General features: G+C 45.1%; 1 protein-coding gene across 17 annotated transcripts in view; it reads right to left on the bottom strand.

Moving 5' to 3' along the window:
* Positions 1-223: 223 nt before the first annotated feature.
* The window catches only part of GNG7 (G protein subunit gamma 7), a 131729-nt gene continuing 114063 nt past the window's right edge, over positions 224-17889 (bottom strand). For 9 of the 17 annotated variants that reach the window (XM_065578513.1, XM_065578517.1, XM_065578510.1 and 6 more), the window contains 3 exons: positions 15296-15335; positions 10284-10402; positions 224-6218 (listed from right to left, as the gene is read on the bottom strand). In XM_065578513.1, the coding sequence (XP_065434585.1) occupies positions 6093-6218; positions 10284-10364 (207 nt within the window). In that variant the 5' untranslated portion in view covers positions 10365-10402; positions 15296-15335 and the 3' untranslated portion in view covers positions 224-6092. The remainder of the gene's footprint in view (positions 6219-10283; positions 10403-15295; positions 15336-17889) is intronic. The other 8 variants (XM_024108129.2, XM_065578516.1, XM_065578518.1 and 5 more) reach the window with 1 other exon arrangement.

The raw sequence follows: 17889 nt of genomic DNA, 5'->3' as shown, positions 1-17889 counted from the left end.
CAATTTGGTTCATACGGGGCCAGATCCTCAGGTAGTGAAAACTGGCACTGAAGTTAGGGCAGCTGCTCTCATTTTCACCAGTTGCAGATCGAGCCGGCTGTGTTTAGTCTCTGGTACCCTGGCATTCAAGATAATACTCTGCTCTGTCTTCAGAACTGTGGCTGGCTAGCAGAAATGGGGTCTCAGTGCAGGTGGCTGTACGAAGGATAAACAGCAGACCAGGTAAAATGAAAAGTGAGCCTTTTTATTGTGTTATCAATTCACTTTTTAACAACAATTCCACAAAATATTAAACACTGTGCAAGAAATTGGTCTATGGCACACCAGAAATAAAAACCAGAGATCCAAAAATGCAGACATTCTGAAGAACCTACATTACATACACTGATTACTTCCTAAAATACAGTTTTTACAACCCTTGATTTGCATTTGGCAACAATATCAGAGTTTGGCAAAAAAAAATAATAATCAGAATAATAAACCAGAGAGAGAAATGAAGAGCGCGAAGTGTCAGACGCGTGGCTTCTCGGTTTGATGACGGAAAGGCGTTATTTTTACTCTAGTTAAATAAAGTTGACTTTTTAAGTTCTCGTAAAAGGAAGAGGGACTTTTGTTTCCCAGAACTGGGCACAGAGTGAGGAGTTCCCCATTAGCATTTCCAAAGGGCAATGAGCGGAACACTCCTCACACGGCTGGAACGTGACTTGAAGGAGATGGACACAGTGCTTGAGGCCCAGAGATCACTACAGTATCAAAGGGGTTGGCTTTTTCGAAGCACCTAGAGCTCAGTGCTCTTGTTTGTCACGGGGCTGCTGCGTGCCAGTGCACCAGAGTGCGAAGGGGGCACAGAAGCAAGCCCTGCTGCTCGGTCTTGTTGCCAAGTGCTCAGCGGGCCTGCTCTCCTAATGGATAAGCCTGGCTCAAACAGGTAAGGATGCTGGTCAGAGCTAGGTACGGACAGCTGCCTTTATTCTAAGAGGAACAGGACCAAAGACGCATCCTGGAGAGGCAGAGCACTGGAGGGGGCTCCTATAACGAGGGAGCTGGATGGGAAATACTCCCAAATCCTAGGCAACCAAATGTCTGGTTTCAAGTACAGAGCCCATCTATGGGGAAGGCCGTAAGGGACGTTCCAGGAGCGGGAGAACTGCCTGATCTTTCCAGCTAGAGGCATCATGCAGCCTTCGTTCTTGTGTCACTAGCCTGTTTGTTGGGGCCTAGATACTTGGCACACAGCAGGGTAGCCCCCCTGGCTACTTGCTAGCCCAGTGGGAAGCCCTCCAAGAGCAGGGGGAATGGGCTGGCCTAGAGATTACATCCCTCACCTGTCTATTTTGGGCAATAGCTTCACCACATGCCAAAGAAACCTCAGACCAATTTGGGCATGTGTTCGCCACCCAAAAAGGCCTTGGTGGAGTAAGTGCTGAGCTGGCACCGGCTGGCTGGCCACAGATTCAGCTCACAACCTTCCTCCCCCCTTTACATTTCGGAGCACTTAAAAAGTCCTGAAAGTGTCTTTTTTTTTGGCAAATGCACTAACAAAGTACAAGCAGCTACTGTAATTTGCACTTATATTTATGCTATACAAAAACATCTACAGTATGATCACCCATTTACTCAGACAAGGAAAAACTAAAACCGGTTGAGGATTTCTCCACCTAGAGGCAAGTCACCAGTTGCAGATACATCAGACACCAAGTGGCAAGGCTCCTTCCAACCCTCCCGCCCCACTCGGAAATAGCTGTTCAGACCCAGCTGCCGTCGCCCTACCCATTCCCCTTACATAGTGCCAAGGACTTCCATTCGCCTCCATCGGCATCGGTGGAGACCGAGGAGAGGCAGGGACTCCTGACAGCACAGGGCATGCACTTGTGAAGGGTTCATGAAAACGTGGTCTGGGTCAGCGGGGCCCGAGCTGCCAGCTGCCCCCAGCTTCCCTCCTCCCCATATTCTTTGCATAGCTCTTGTGGGGAAACCACAAAAACATCAACTGTATGAATCAAAGGAATTGGCTTTTGCTTGGCACATGTGTCCTGTCCCCTCTCCCCTTCCCATCTCCCCCCACCTTCTCAAATTGTGTCCTGCACCAAAAGACCATTCCCCCGCAGCCCCTCTCCACACGTGGGATAATATGGCACAGGCTAAACTCCACTACAGGTTCATAATGTAAAGGACCACCCTCCCCTGTTATCAAACCGGCTGGCACGTTAGAGGGATTCAGACAGAGGGAGGTTAGGTGAAGGTGTCGAACTGGATATGCCAGGCAGAGAGAAAGAAAAGGAAGATCGACACTAATTTGCTAAACTAGTAAATGACTGGCTGGCGGAATTCAACAGCAGAATGACCTGTGGGGGAACCAAGGGTCAGCAGTTTGTAGGATTACTAAAGAGGAACCCTGCAGCAATGGTACAGGGGGTGAGAGCTTGACTCAGGGACAATTTGAAAGAGCTTTGGGGAGGAGATGGCAGTGGTGTGGGACGCGAAAGGGCTGCTGGAAGTGGAGCGAGGGATGGCATCAACCTCAGAGGTGTAGGTTTTGGGAGACTCCTCAGGCTGTGCAAGCTAATGAGACTGGCCCATCCTTCGCTTGGGTCTGGAGTGGAGTAGAAGTGGATAGCTTCTGCAGTAACCTCTGCCACTAGCTCTCTCCTATGCACATGAAGAACCCAGGTCTTCTGGCTGACCCGGAAATGCATGCATCTGCCTAGATTGCCCACGATAGCACCATACACTGTTCTCTAACGTAAAGGAAGAATCAGCAATCTGGAGTAGAAAAATAAGGCTGGACCCACACTAGGTTAAGAACAGAAGGAATCCTTAATCTACGGGAGAAAGCCCCACTGGAGAGAAACCCAGACACCCCTTGGGACAGTGCTAATTTCCCACTACAGTAGTAACCCTCGACAGAGTTTTAAACCGCATTGGATAAAGGAGAACAAAGGCATCGCTCGCCGATTTCATAGGCATCGCTCAGCCTGCAGGAAGCCCCAAAGGCAGCTGGCTGCCCCGGGAGAGGCCCATTGGGTTTCTTAGCTAACAGATCAAGCTGAACACTGTGCACTGGACGGCCTACAGCAAGCCAGCAGGTCACAGTGCAAGGGAGAGGCGCGGGAATGCTGTGCCAGCCCAGAGGCATTTAACGAGCGTGCCCTGGGGAAGGCTCATTGCAGAGGGAAGCAATACCCTCCCCACTGCTGCCCACTTCCTGTGGCACACAAGTGAAGGCAGGGCAGGAAAGGGAGTCAGCAACTCGTTATGAGACTGCTGGCTGATTTCAGGACTGGAACCCAGGGCCCTTGCAAAGGCCAGTGGAAGGTCAAAGTTCGCTCAGCTCAGCACGAGGCCCCGGAAAGCTAGGTGAAAGCAGCAGCCCGACGTACGGCATGTGCGGCAGTTTGCAGTAGTGTTACAAATGTGATTGTTTTAAAAAATTGTTTAAAAAGGCAAATGATCATGTAATAAAAAGCTGCCGGCAAAATATCTGGAACCCACGAGATCAACAGAGCGCGTCCCTCCTGCAATGACAGGCGCTCCCGTCCTGTCAAAAGCCGGCCCCGTCCATCAGCCGCATGAGCAGGTAGAGTGGAGTGGCATTTAGGAGAGGCAGACTCCGATTCTTAGGTTCCCCCCTCCTCAGTAGTAAATCTCAAATTGAATGGATAGAGATTGAGAGTTACTCCCCAAGCAGCCAGGCACTGTGTGCGCACTGAGTGGTAAAGAATCTAAACGAGGTTTCTGCCAAAGGGCTGGTGTCAATGACTCTGCTATTATCCCTACAGATCTTAGCCTGTATTGGGGCACTAGCTCCCCCTTCCCCCACCTTTCGTTTCACTCCAAGTAACTGCTGTTGGATGGCATGCCAGGATCGCGAATCCAGAGCCCAGCCTGGGCTCCGGAACTGCCTTCGAGAGCGTCACATGCTGCAACGCTTTTCCCTTCCAGGAGCGCTAGGGACGTAACCGGGGTGCAGTACCTGGCTAGGCTGGGCTCAAGGCAGATCCCCGGTTGCTCATTTTACTATTAAAAGGTGTGTGCAGTCTCCATTATTGATATGTAAATCTTCCCTCCCCCCAGACTGCACCTCAGAAGAGCCAAAATCCTCAGCGTTCCCATGAAAGCTCAAACCCAGGTTCTCCTCTAGCTTTTCTTGTCTAGCGCACAGAGATCCACCTGGCGACAGGAAGCGTTCTCTGGCCTGCCATCATTTGAGGGTGCCAAAAATGCAAAACACTGGGCTTCTATTGAAGGCCTGGACATTTCAAACAGACCCAAAACACTGGGGAAATGGCTCAGTGCGGCAGCCTTCCTGGGATTCCGTATCGGAGGGTTTTTTCCTTCTCATCCTGAACGCAATCTGGACCCAAACGTGGCAAGAATATGTACAAATGGACACCCTGTGAGTCAAGTGAAAACGATTAGTACTTGCACCTTGAATTTGCCGGTATTCAACTCCCATTTTAAATCAGAAATGAGAAATGAGTAACTGGTCTGCAGTCTCAGCAGCTTGTTCATCCCTCTGAAGCGGGCCACTCCCCTGCTTCTCCAGGTTCTCCGTGGAAAGCTGGGTATTCTCTTGTAGGAAGAGAGCTAGGCCTGACTGTTTAGATAAAGCCGACAGGATTGGACAGGTTCTCTTATAAGCTGGTAAGCAAACCTGCTGCTGCCAGAGGACTGTTCAGAATTCTGCTGTGTCCTTATAAAACGGTCCCAGCATGCACCCCCTGGTGACAGATCTAACTACACGGGAGAGGCAGCAGTACTTCCCTGAGCTTTCTCCCAAGCACCATTTGGGTTGCACTGCAGGGGAGGGAGTGCTCAGAACCCGCACGCTGCAGCAAGGATCCACAAAGCAGATTAAAAGGCCCAGTTGTTACTACTATCGCTTATATCCTGCAGCAGGTGACACAGGCAAAGGAGAAGCGACTACCTCCCTTGCCCCTGGCCTGCTCTGTGTCGAGTTTGTTCCCAAATTTGCAGTGCCTGTAGTTATGTTGGTAAATGAAAAATTAGTTACATTTCATAGTTCCAAGGGATGGGAACTGTTGGAGTTAATATTTTTTCCTGACAGCCTGAAACCGCCCCGCTCCTCCCCGAATAGGTTTGAATGCAACAGATTCATGTTAACGACTAATGAGAGGGAAAGAGAGCTGGGAGGTTAATAGTGGCCAGTTCTAGTGTTTTGGACCTAGAATCTCTGAATGGCTAGGATAGAAAAGTGGTAACAGGATACTGCAGAACAGAACGAATCCCTCAACATCGCAATTCTGCTAGGAAAATAGTGGCAACACCACACAGAACTAAAAATCCAAATTGCAACCAGAGGGTGTAAACACCCACATCTCCTTTGCCTTGGGCCAAGCCCGACTTAAGGAGAGTCATTTCATTTTTCATGGCTGATGGGTTATTCTACGAAGTATACTCCCCACAATGGGATTCGTTTGTAACAAATACCATAAGATCATATGATGCTTCAGAACCACATGCCACATTTCATGGAGAGAGAAAGTTTCATGGATTTCGTTACACATTACAATGCAGCTGCCAAACACTTTGCTCTCCCTCCCCCACCACTAATTCTGAATTGACTAATGTATAATATCCATTTTTAATTTTTTTTTTTTTTTTTTTTTTTTTTTTTTTTAAACAGCCACCACCCCCCTCCCCAAGAAACAGAGCAAACAGACTGAAATTCTTTGAATACGTCAACTGGAATAATTGAATCAAAAGCACACCCAAAGCTTTGCCCAAATACTTTAAAAGGTCAAAACTCCATCTTTTTAAGAGGCCATGAATCCCACTGGCAAATGCAGTTCAATTCTTGTTTGCCCCACCACCCTTGAAACTAGAATTAGTATTAATAATGCGCCCGCCTGCCCGGACGGGTTTTTAAATTGGAACCCTTCTAAGTATGGAAACCGCCCAGGAGCAGCCGAGCCCCTTTCTGAACACTTCCAATTTGAGATTTTAAGTTCTATTTGAATCCAACATTTAGTGTTTATCCCTCTGCGCAGTTTTAAGTTTGGGACTTGGTTTAAATCGATACAGAACGGTGCCCTGCCTGAGAGTGTGTGTGCACGCGAGAGCGAAGAAAGCTATAGGATGATACAAGGCTTTTTGTCCTTAAAAGGATTCTCCGAGGCGGGTACTCCAACCAGCAGTGGGTCATTCCTGGCATTTTGCTCACAGTAATTCATTAGTTCAGAAGATGCTTTGGAGACCTAAATGTTCAGAGAGAAAGAACAGGTTTAGTGAGAGTGCCTTGGATATCCCCACAAACTCCCCTCATGGGCAGCATTCAACCCACGCGGCCTGCACCAGACCAGCTGCTCTTAAACATTGAGTTATACAGATGTACAGCAAGTATTCTAAGGAGGGGACAGAGACTGGAATTTTAGGGGGTGGTGAAGTTACAAGTCCAACGTTTCACTATGGGAACTCTACAAAACTGATCACCAGAAATAAAAAAGGGGAAATGAGCGTGGAAAGAAATGCTTAAGACTCAAGTATAAAAATAAACTGAAGCATAAGGGAAAACTCTCTCTCTCTTTTTACTAGAACGAGAGAGAGATTGATTTTTTTTAAATTATTACTTATGGGATGGGGGAATATTTCCGTCATCTTTCAGGACGTTAGGAGAGAATACATGCCTGGAAGTGGTCATCCTCTGCTGCTAAAAATGGAGGCTTTGAAAACCACAGCACTGAAAGCATTAGAAGCTGTCACTTAAGATTCTGCTTATTTTAGTTCAGAGATTTATTCTGAGAACTTGGAACCCAGAGTAACAACCCAACCAAGACACTAGATGGAAGGGCGGCTAACTTGGATGCACCTTTTAGTAATTAGAAGACTGGGATACGTGGTTAGGTTTAAGTCAGGGAGGTTTCTCATCTTTGGAGACCGTACTTAACACTGTATCCCTTGCTATTGACTTAATAGCTGGTTGTACATAAGGCTAACACAAAACATGTAGATTCATCACATCACACGGAGGTCTCTTCTGGTCCCAGATGTGAATTATTCATATTCAATAGCTTTATTCTAGGTTTCTATTTCAGCATCAGATCGTGCCATTGCAAACCCTACCCGCAATCACAGACTTAAGAATGAAAAGACCTATCAAATTTAATTCCCTCCCACATCCTTGGGTAGCACAATGGTCCTTTAATTTGCTTTTTAGTACTTTGTCCACACCATGTACAATTGACCCAAGCAAAGAGACTTCCACTATTGCCCTTGGGAGAGGATTTTAGTCCAACAGATCTCACTGGTAGGAGTAATTAAGTAAATAACTATGAGGAGGAAGACAGCCTATACGATACCCTCACCCCAGGATGCAGTCAGGATACATCCTAGTACAGCCTGCAGAAGAGAAGCTTACATTGGAAGATTCAGCAATTTGGTGCATTTCAGTTTCTAAACTTTCTAGCAACAACTCAGTGTACAAAGAGCCAGAGGAAGGCTGACTTTGTGCTGGAGGCACTGGGCTGGGACTCAGGAGATCTGCGTTCAGCTCCGGCCTCTGCCACAGACTGTGACTTTGGGCAACTCACTTAATCTGTGCCTCACTTCTCCAGCTATAACTTTCTCCTACCCTCTGTCTTCTTATAAGCTCTTGAGGGCAGGGACCATCACTATTTATTTGCACTGCACCTAGTACACAACCGTGGTTGGAGTCTCGGAGACTAGTGCAAGAATACAAAAAGTCCTGAAAGCCTAGGAGTCATGTCAGGTTTTGAACATCAACTGTCACTAGCCATCCTGACCGAATATGTGGAGGGGACAGTAACTCTCTCTTCTGCAATCAGTGACAAGGTCAAACCTCCAGCTGAAATCAACTACTCAGACATGAGGCTCTAAGGAACAGTAATGACTCCTAATTCCAGAGCAAAGGGAGAGGAGAGAGATTATCTTGACAGGAATCTGACAGTAGGTGGCTTGAAAGCCCTGGAAGTGATCCTAAATCTTTAACTGATCTATAAACAATTGAAATGAACTGAATAAGGGAGTAGGAAGAGAGAACGGGGATAATACTTAGTCCTGTCACGAGCGCAGGGGACTGGACTAGATGACCTCTCGAGGTCCCTTCCAGTTCTATGATGCTAGGTGATATTCTGTACAAGAGGTGTGAAAACTATAGAGGCTGGATGGCACAGTGAGTTATTCATGAACAGGAGAGAAGTGTGCAATCGATCAGCATCGGGATGCGCTGGTGAAGCATAAAACCTGCACAGTGTCAGGTCCAGCTGAAGTCATTCATTGGCATAGTATTTGCATTTATCTTCATAGCTGACGTTTTAGTAATCACTCCTCGAGGAAGCCCACCTTTTTCTCCCATAATAGAAACAGGAGTTCACCCACATTTATTTGCAATGCAGATAGACATTTCACTCATTTTAGTTGTGAAACATCCAGAGGGAAAAAACGGAGGATGTAGAAGGGAAAAAAAGATGTGGGGGAGGCAACAATCATGTGCATCTGACCCACTCTCTCACAGGACCAGCAGATCGATTGCTTGGACAGGGCTTGGTTTGTGGCTTTAAAAAACACAACAACAAAAACCCAAAGTTGGCCTAGACAGCACATCTTCTCCATACATGCTACACAGTGGTATGTTGCAGTCCCGCTGCTGCTGTTCTTTTCCCCAGCAAAGGCTCTACAATAAGCACAAAGGCAGGTAACTATACCCACACCTTTCTTGCTCTTCACCACACATGGTTTTGGATCTGAAAGTCAGAGACGCTTAGTAATACTTGGAGACTCAGCAATGTCTGTGCCGGGAGACCTGTAATTTGTTGCGTCTTCCCCAAAGTGGCCTCTCAGATCAGTGCATCACTGGAGTCTGGAAAGTGGTGCCCCTAAAAACAGCTACAAAACCTCAGGCTGGATTTAAAAGAGGAATTCCAAAGCAGAAGCAGCTTCCCCTGCCCATCAAAAGCTCCAGATGATGAATCTATCCCTGCAAGAGTTGCAGGAACTGACAGTCAAAGAAAACATTCTTCAACCAGGAAGTGTTTAAATCTTAAAACCAGGAGGAATTAATGTATATTTAACCATTATTTTAGTTTTTACTGTGTCTTTCATCGCCATCCAAAGGCTTTTTTTGCTCTGCTTGCTGACAGGAAGTGATTTTTCACGAACACTTCTCTGCAGTTCCCCAGCCACCCACCTCCCCTCCGCTCCGCTCCCTGGGAGCTTCACTTCAAGCCACTGACAGCAGAAACATTACAACCTTTCTGCCCCTAAAAACCAGTGCATACAAAGCAAGTAGTTTTCCAGATTAGAGTGACAGTGCTGGCCATCTGGACAACAAGTGCAGTTCTTCCAGGGCACTAAGAATGTCCTTGTGTGTCTTGTTTATTGGGGTGGAGAGATCAGGAGAATCACAGGAGATGATGGAGTTTGTAGGCAAGGATAAGGAATGACTGCGGCCAGCGCGGCCAGTTATTACAAGGTGCTAATGCATGAACTAGCAGCTGTATCCTTCAGCAGAAGCTGCCCACTGGGAATCACATGCTCAATGGAGACACTGCAGCCTCCCGGAGGGCTGAGAGGAGCATGGATCCCAGAACAGAGTAAAATCCTTAAGGATCCACTCTCACACCCACCATGCCTCCTGGGAATTGGAAAGAGGGCGCAGAGGGCATATTCCCTGTGCCCAAAACAAACTCTTCAAGAACGCTGTGATAAAATGCCTCAAATCAGAGTTTAACGCGTGTGTGTGTGTGTGTGTGTGTGTGTACACAGAGATGTTACATTTGTTTTGTATTCTAAGACACAGCAATGACAGAGAAACAGCGGTGCAGCCAGAGACCCTTTGGCAGAGGTTGTGAACTGCGCTCAGGCAGGGTAGAGAGAAATAAAAGTTGAGATGGTTTGTGCAGTACTCATTTAGGAAGCAGAATTCACTAACAGGTGCTGCAAAACCCAAGTCCACTGAAGAGGTTACAGCAGCATGTGCGTCTGCTAAAGGGTGCTTGTAGTGCAGAGCTAAGAGAATTGGTTCTGCCCATAGCAGGGCTGTAATGGTGACTGAATGTTTTTCCAAACAAGCGTTAACAGAGCAATATGCAGCCGTTAACAGAGGGGCAACACGCAGCCATTCCCGAACGGTGTTTGTGCACAGGAGTTAAAGGAAACTTGCTAGCAACAGGCATTGATTCAATAGCAACATGGAGAGAACCTCATTGATTTTTTCGTAGCCCATGCTGGCACACGCGCTTCCCCTCCTCCTAGCCACGGAGAGAAAGGTTACTCGTGCATGATACTCCCAATCCCCTTCTCACCTTAATCCTCTCAATTCCAGCCTCGATACGGAGCTGCTCCACCAGCTTCCGGGCCTGGGCTATGTTGTTAGTTGTTGACATTGTCTGCCATCAGTTCTAGCCCCCAGCACTTGAGAACGCTACAACAAAGCAAAATGAGAGTGTGAAAGGTTGGATTTAAGAAGCGAAAGGTTCATTCTGTGCAACATCCTCTCAGAAAGCTGGACAGGGCGAGTCTTAAAACAGCAGGATTTCACCTTCTCGTCCACTTCTTGTCTTCTTCACACTGAACCTGATGCAACATATAAGATGGCATTGTTCAGAACTGCAACAAGACACCCATGTAACCATTCTGGAAGAGATCCCAGGTACTATGTTGTGATTTTTCCCCAAGTTCCCTTTAGTAGATACATTTTGAAGAAAAGGTAATTCCTGTGCTCCTGTTTATATATTATAAGGGTCTTTTCAGCAAGGGAGACACTTACTAACTAGAGAGGAAAGTGAAAAGAGACTGCAGAAAGTGCTACCAAATGCACAAATTAAACAGACTGAAAAATTAACAGGAACATTTTTTCGGTTATCGTAGGTGAAACATTTTTACTTAGACGAGTCTCATGGTTTCCTGAGGTTCCCACTCTCCTGGTCTCTTAGTTGTGTTTCCCTGTTGTCTCATCTCATACTTAGACTGGACGCTCTGAGGCAGTAACTGTTTCTCTGCTCTGTTTCAGAGTAGCAGCCGTGTTAGTCTGTATCCACAAAAAGAACAGGAGTACTTGTGGCACCTTAGAGACTAACAAATTTATTCGAGCATAAGCTTTCGTGGACTACAGAAGTGGGCTATAGTCCACGAAAGCTTATGCTCTAATAAATTTGTTAGTCTCTAAGGTGCCACAAGTACTCCTGTTCTTCTCTCTGCTCTGTGTGTATGGGGCCTCACACGGTGGGGCCCTGATCCATGATTAGAGCCCTTTGGCACTAGCACAATACAAAACAACATACGTTACCACCCCTCCACCCCTCGATTTTTAAATGGGGGCCTTTGAAAAGCAGAGTAAGAAGCTCAAACGTCTTGATAAGGGAGAAGTCTCCACTGGGATCTGAATTTAGATGGATAGTCAAGGAGCAGAGGAGACCCAAGGAGGTTCTTCCAGACTGCAGGAACAACAAGGGAAAAAGCTCTCACACCAGAAAGGAGCCCAGTGCTAGACAAGAAGCAGAGAAGCAAGTCAGATGAGCTGATGGCAAGGCCATTACATGGATATTTAGAGCATGTGTCTCAGAGGAGGTCTTGCAAAAGAAGGACATGAGTGCACATGAAAGCCAAGTACACAATCGCAGCGCCAGTGGAGGCGACATGTTTCAGAAAAGGTGGCAGCATGGTCCAGAGTCACAGAAAGCAACATTAAGGGATTTCGTTGTCCATTTTCTGAAGTGTGACCTGCTCAGCTGCCCTGGGATGGAAGGTCCAATGCAAAAGGGACTGTGACATCAATGCTGCAGAAAGTCAAATACACTGGGGGACTCTTATGACATGGTGAGTCTCCACCACAGCTAGTATTGTTTAGCTGTGCAGCGCAGACACAAGCAAGGTTTCAACCATGCTACCGCCTTGGATTTTAAGGCGGCTGCAGCCTGGCTCAGAACAAACATGATTCTAAGGGGCCACATAGCAAAGCTGAGGCAACAATTTAACTGTCCAGGACTACTACATTCACCCCGTGAATGAATTTGCAGAGCAGAAGCCAGTTCTATTCTGCCTTGATTGCCCTGAATAACTGAATGCCCTTTTTTAATGGCCAGAAAGTAACAAAAACAATGTTGGGTGCTATCTACTTATCGGCAGGTTTATTCAAATTAAAATAAACCTCTGCTACTGCCATCCAAGTCTGTTTCTGATGAGCGACTTGGCAGTCCCCTGGTGTTCAATCATGGACGCAGCATGCAATATGCAGTTGTATTACCCTCTGCCACAGTTTCAGCCTGACCCATTTGGCAAATTTTGCTCCCTGATACCAGCCCCACAGGCTGCTGCTACATTTGTATTACCCCAGGGCAGTTACAGAGGGGTCATCCGAAAGAGCCTACTGGGCATCTCCTGACAGTGACTTATCCACGAGCTGAAGGAAACTGTTGGGAACTGAGACAAGAGGGAGGGATGGTGTCAACACTGCCTCCCATCTTGCAACTCCTACGCCAATTGCCAAACCCCTGATCATTGCAATTGAACTTAAAATGAGACCAAGCACCAGGCTGGAGATGAACCACACTCCCGGATCTCTAGTCAGCCACCTACGGGAATCCTGGTGTGCTAGCTTTAATCCACAATTTTTCCAACTCAGACAGCTTCAAAGCAGACACTAAACTGCTCTTTTTAAGAGGGAAAAACAGGCATCTGTCCTGCTTAAAAATATCCCTCTCAGTCTAAATATAGACATTAAAAGGGTGTATTCTAGACCAGAATGGCATGCTCTGGGCATGTTTTGCTTGGCAGAATTGTGCAATCCTCATTGAACTTTTAGATCCATGACAAATTCTACTCATGAATTTCATTTTGTAACATCGAATGCTGAAGAAAAACAAATGGTGTCTCAGCCAACATTACTAATTCTATTATTAGACTACTTCCTAATGCAGTAGGGAGGAGTTTCTTTGGAAGTTTCTTTCCCTATACACTGGAAAGTATCAGTGCAAGGTACCAACCCTTAACATACTGTTACTGGAGAATTTGTAGTCAACAGTATTTTAAAAGAGCAGGCAAAGTTTTTTTTTTTTTTTTTTTTAAGCAGGTGGAAGCAAGTCAGCTCATGTAAAATTGCTGGTGTCTCAAGAAAAGCCGCAGAGAGAAAATCCAGGTGGTTTACAACAGAAAGTAGATATTGCCCCAAACTGGTGGCACCTGCAACTACCCAAATCCAAACTCAGATAACTCTGCAGGTCAGGGCATCATGGTATCTGGAATTAAAAAGTGATGGGATCCTACAAAAAGCTTAATCAGCTGTCTTCGCACACTACCCTCACGAGACCCAAATGTCACAAGCTTCAAACCTTTGCTTCCCCGCAGTACAATCTGCCTCCTTGAGACTGCCTAGAAGGGTGCTTGGCACAGCTTTAACTTTTATGACTTGGCACTTTTCTAGACATAGTCTGACTAGAGAGAGCGCGTGCGTAGGATGCTCCAAGATTTGATCTTTTCCCATGATAAAGCAACCACAGTTCCATCTCCCTCTCACACATACAGAGTTTTGAAAATAGTTTCTTTAAAAAGTAGTCTTTCTAGATTGTACCAATGTAAACTGGTAGCTGCAAAGGGCACCTTATCTTGAAAAAAAAGCTCTTCTACTAAATGAAGCCAGAGTTCGGTATTAATGAGTAGTACGTGTCTATGGCATTAACAGTGTGAAAGGCAGGCTAGTTTCCCCCTGCCCCTTGCTGGTTTTAGTGCAGCCAACAGCGTGTTTGGATCAGTGATGTCTCAAAGAAAGTAAGTTATAGCCTGGTGAAATATCCTATTAGACAGCAGGACTATCATGAAAAAGGCAGCTACAGTGGAGAACTTCCTACAGCATATGCAGTGCTATTAGGACCAGGGAAGAGAACCATCAAGACCTTATTGCAAATAAAGTAGCCAAATAGTCATTGTTAAAATATTAATTGTTCATCTGGATAAGGACTTATCACGGAGAGGGAGGGGGGAAATACAAGCAATCAGATGCCATTTATGTTTGCAACAGCACAAGTCACTTGTTTGTACCTTTACAGCTTTCTGTTTATGAAACACCATCGGTGAATCAGCCAAAGCCTGTTATTTAATGAAGTTGTAGCAATACCCTAAGCAGTGCATTGTACTAAGAAGTGCAAGATAATGCACAAATTTGAGCTAGTTTACATAAACATTCAGCTTAGTTTCCAGATGAGGGACACAAATCTGACACAGCAAAGGACAGGTCTTGTCACCATGCACCAGAGTTATCTGCCTCTTATGACAGGTTTCAGGGTAGCAGCCGTGTTAGTCTGTATCCTCTATCCTCTGCCTCTTATGCTAGCTTTACAATTCTTAAGCGGATAGTCTAAACCTTTTGCAAAGGGCAAGAGTCCTTACTCCTCCCACACCCTGGCTTAAGAGGGTCCATCGACAGCTACGCACTGTCCATCGACTGCAATCGTTGGCAACACAGAATCAACGAATGCATGTCCTTCACTTTTAACCTATAAATGAGGTTTCAGTTGGTCACTTCAAGAAGTGCAGAAGAAATCCCTCAAATGGTTAATTTGGAAAAAGCCCACAAATAACTCATTCTTTTGAAGGTAAGCAGATTTCCTTCTGCTGCACTATACTATTTTTTGACAAAAAAAACTCCCCCAGCGGATGGGTATAGTAATAGGACATACCAACAAACAGAGCAATATACTCCACGGTCTACCAATTTCAAAGCAGATCATCACTAAGAGCCACTGCTGGTATGTTTATTAGTTTTATTGCAACAAAAAGATGAGGTAGGACAACAGCCCTGCCCTAGAGTTTCCAATCTAAGTTTTAGATGTGACACCAAGCAGGGAGAATGAATACAATCCTAAGCATACTCTGCTTAGATAAGCGCATGAAGTAGTGGCACATACCAACATCTGCATGCTACTGTGATTTAATGGTTTGAGAAAGTGCAGCCTAAAGATTCCCTTAAAATAAAGAATGGAGAGCAATATAAACCCATCTTTGACACTATTCAACACCAGAAGGCATCAGGCTAAGCATGAACTACGGTACTGTTACATTGCTGAGAAACTGATGCTGAAGACCATATTTCCCTGGGAATGTTCTCCTGGTAAGTCCCGAGTAGAGGAACAGTTGCTAAAGATGGAGAACACCCTAATGAATATGCTAAACCTTGCTTTGCTGATTCAAACAATAAAGACACTGAAATAATAACTAGAAAAGGACATGAAAAAAAAGACCCGAAGAAGAGCTCCGTGTTGCTCGAAAGCTTGTCTCTCGAACCAACAGAAGTTGGTTCAATAAAAGACGTTACCTCACCCACCTTGTGTCTCTAGTATCCTGGGACCAACACAGCTACAACACTGCAAAAGAAAAATAAAGTTCAAGCGTTTTGAAGATCAATACGATGCATACAACAAAAGGACCATGTATATTTCTGCTCTGTGATGGTACCTTGCAGCGTTCTTATGGCTGGGCTGTGAAATGGCCCATGTTGCCTCGGTACACCCAGGAATGCAAGCTCAGAAACAGAATGGCGTTCGAACCAAGTTAACCTATGTTTAAGTGACAAGCCCTCTTTACAGTTATCGTGGTAGAAAGTAGTTGATCATTTTTGCAAGATTATGTCGCTTTACGCCGCCTTTTTATTTTGCATCTTTTCTGCTTCAGCTGTTTTTTCCAGAGTCTAACTGCATTGAAAGTAAATCCATACGGCTCTCTACATGCAATGAGACCAGTTGCCTATTGTAATGGGATACAATTGCCATCTTAACAGGGGTTGTGCAGCTTTAGGACTGAAAGGAGGATGCTGAGATATAAATGACAATTCTGCTCTGTTTTGGGGAGTGGGTAGAATATCTTTGTATTGTGAAATGTATATGACAGAACAGCAATAATCACAAATAGCAATATTTAAGTGCTCAAGAAACGCAAGTCAGATTAGAGACGATCCATCATATGCCACCAGTGATAAAATGTTTACAGATCAAACTACATTTCTACACAGTTTTTCAGCTTAAAGGATTCCAAAGTGCATAATAATGTAAATATTTAGCATGTCTAGAGAACTTTGGAAATGAAGTGCTATGAAAATATCAATTGGACCTCACAAGATCACGGTCCAAGAGTCAAACTGGAAAAAAAAAAAGTGGTACAACTTCTCCTCTACCTAAAATAATTCCAGACTAGCTAAATGGTTCTGCTAAAATGATCAAGGTAGCACAGTTGATAGTTACTGTACATTTGTCATAACGAGGCTTCAGTGTTAACTGAGATTAATTGTCCTGCTTTGTCATCTGCAGAGTCAAAATGACATGTATTGCATTAGGTCACATTTGGAAAGTTTTCTTCACAGTCAGAGGCTAGGAAGCTTTTTTAAATGAAAGCTTAAATTACACACAAACTAGTGAGGCCCATAGAAGTGCTGGTAAAGCAACTGTGCCAGACCAGACCAGTGTTGCTCAGGTCTTGGTCAAACAGATGATAGCCCCATTTTTCAGATGGGGAAACTGGTGTACAGAAAAGGGACTTGTCCAAGGTCACACACAAAGTGACAGAGCATGGATTAGAAATCTGAAGTTCCCAGTCCTGATTTCAGTCCACTGCCTTAATAGATAGGGATTATAATCTACCACTGAAATTCTCTGCAATGGAATGTGCCAGTTGCTTGACAGTGCAGATCAATGATACACAACTGTCTGGACAAGATGACAGTGAAATTTATATACAGCAAGGAAGTCCAGGCCTAATACACAGTGTGACAGATTGTGAATTAGTGCACCAGATCTTGATGCTCTTTGTACTGACAAGGTGTGTAAGACAAGCAGCGCTCCTAAGTCAGAATATGGTCTCAAGAAATCTACCACTTGTCTAAGGAAGAAACCCTCCCCACAAAATGCCACGGATCAGTCTGATTACTTTAGTAGCTTCAAATAGTATTCCAGGTACTTATGATTGTTGTATTGTTTAAACAGACTGAGAACTACTGTTCCCCTGCAGCATTTGCAACCCAAAACACTGCAGTCCTGAGCTACTACATGAGAACCAGAAAGTGACTCAGCTTGTTTGACTGTACAAGCTGAGAAAAACACACGCATAAGCCACATACAGACTGAAAAACAAGTTAGATTTTTAGAAGTTGCAATGTTCCTCTGTAGCACGAATACTAACATTAGGGAGGAAATGGGGTTCAACTATGATTGTCCCTGTAGTTTTTAGAGAGGGCATTCAAATAGTTGTTCCCCTCCCCCATCATTACCATACAGACCTCCTTTACATACAAAACCAACTCAACCATGGTTTGGCTTGAGTTTTGGACCTTAGTAAACTGAAGTTTTCACACTTGTTTACAATAGAGTTGCACTAAACTCACCACCACAGGTTGACAGCGAGTGCCTGAGCTTTCTGCTGAATGCACGGCACTTAAATCTCCTGAACCCCCCAGATTTATGCCCCATTTATCTGTTAATGCACTGCAGTCATGTATAAACAAAGAAGGATTGGATAGTTGTTATATCCAGTAGGACCATGGGTGAAAAACTACAATCCTAGTTTCCCTTGGGATTATCTACAGATAATCTGACCAAAGAGTTGCTTTGTAATTCTCATCAGATCAGTGCAGAACATTTAGGACCCAGCAGCTCCAGTCTGTTGAAACGCAACTAGTTTTCCTTAACAGAGTATGCAAAGGGACTATTGGAAGCTATGTGCCATCCTCATTTTTGTTAATTTTTGCCAGTTTCTGGGGTTTGACCTCACTACTTGGCACAAAACGGCCAACCGGAGCTCTGACATGCATAACAAAGGGAGACCGGCATTGTTTATGCCTTTGAGTGTTGATTGTGTAATTCTTCAAAGCCCAGATTCTTTGTTTTGTTTTAAAAATACAAATTGCTACCATCAGAGTCTCCTCCCCAT

This window comes from Chrysemys picta, chromosome 25, assembly GCF_011386835.1.
Source record: "Chrysemys picta bellii isolate R12L10 chromosome 25, ASM1138683v2, whole genome shotgun sequence".
Classification (NCBI taxonomy): Eukaryota; Metazoa; Chordata; order Testudines; family Emydidae; genus Chrysemys; species Chrysemys picta.
This window is presented reverse-complemented; position numbering and strand designations above follow the sequence as displayed.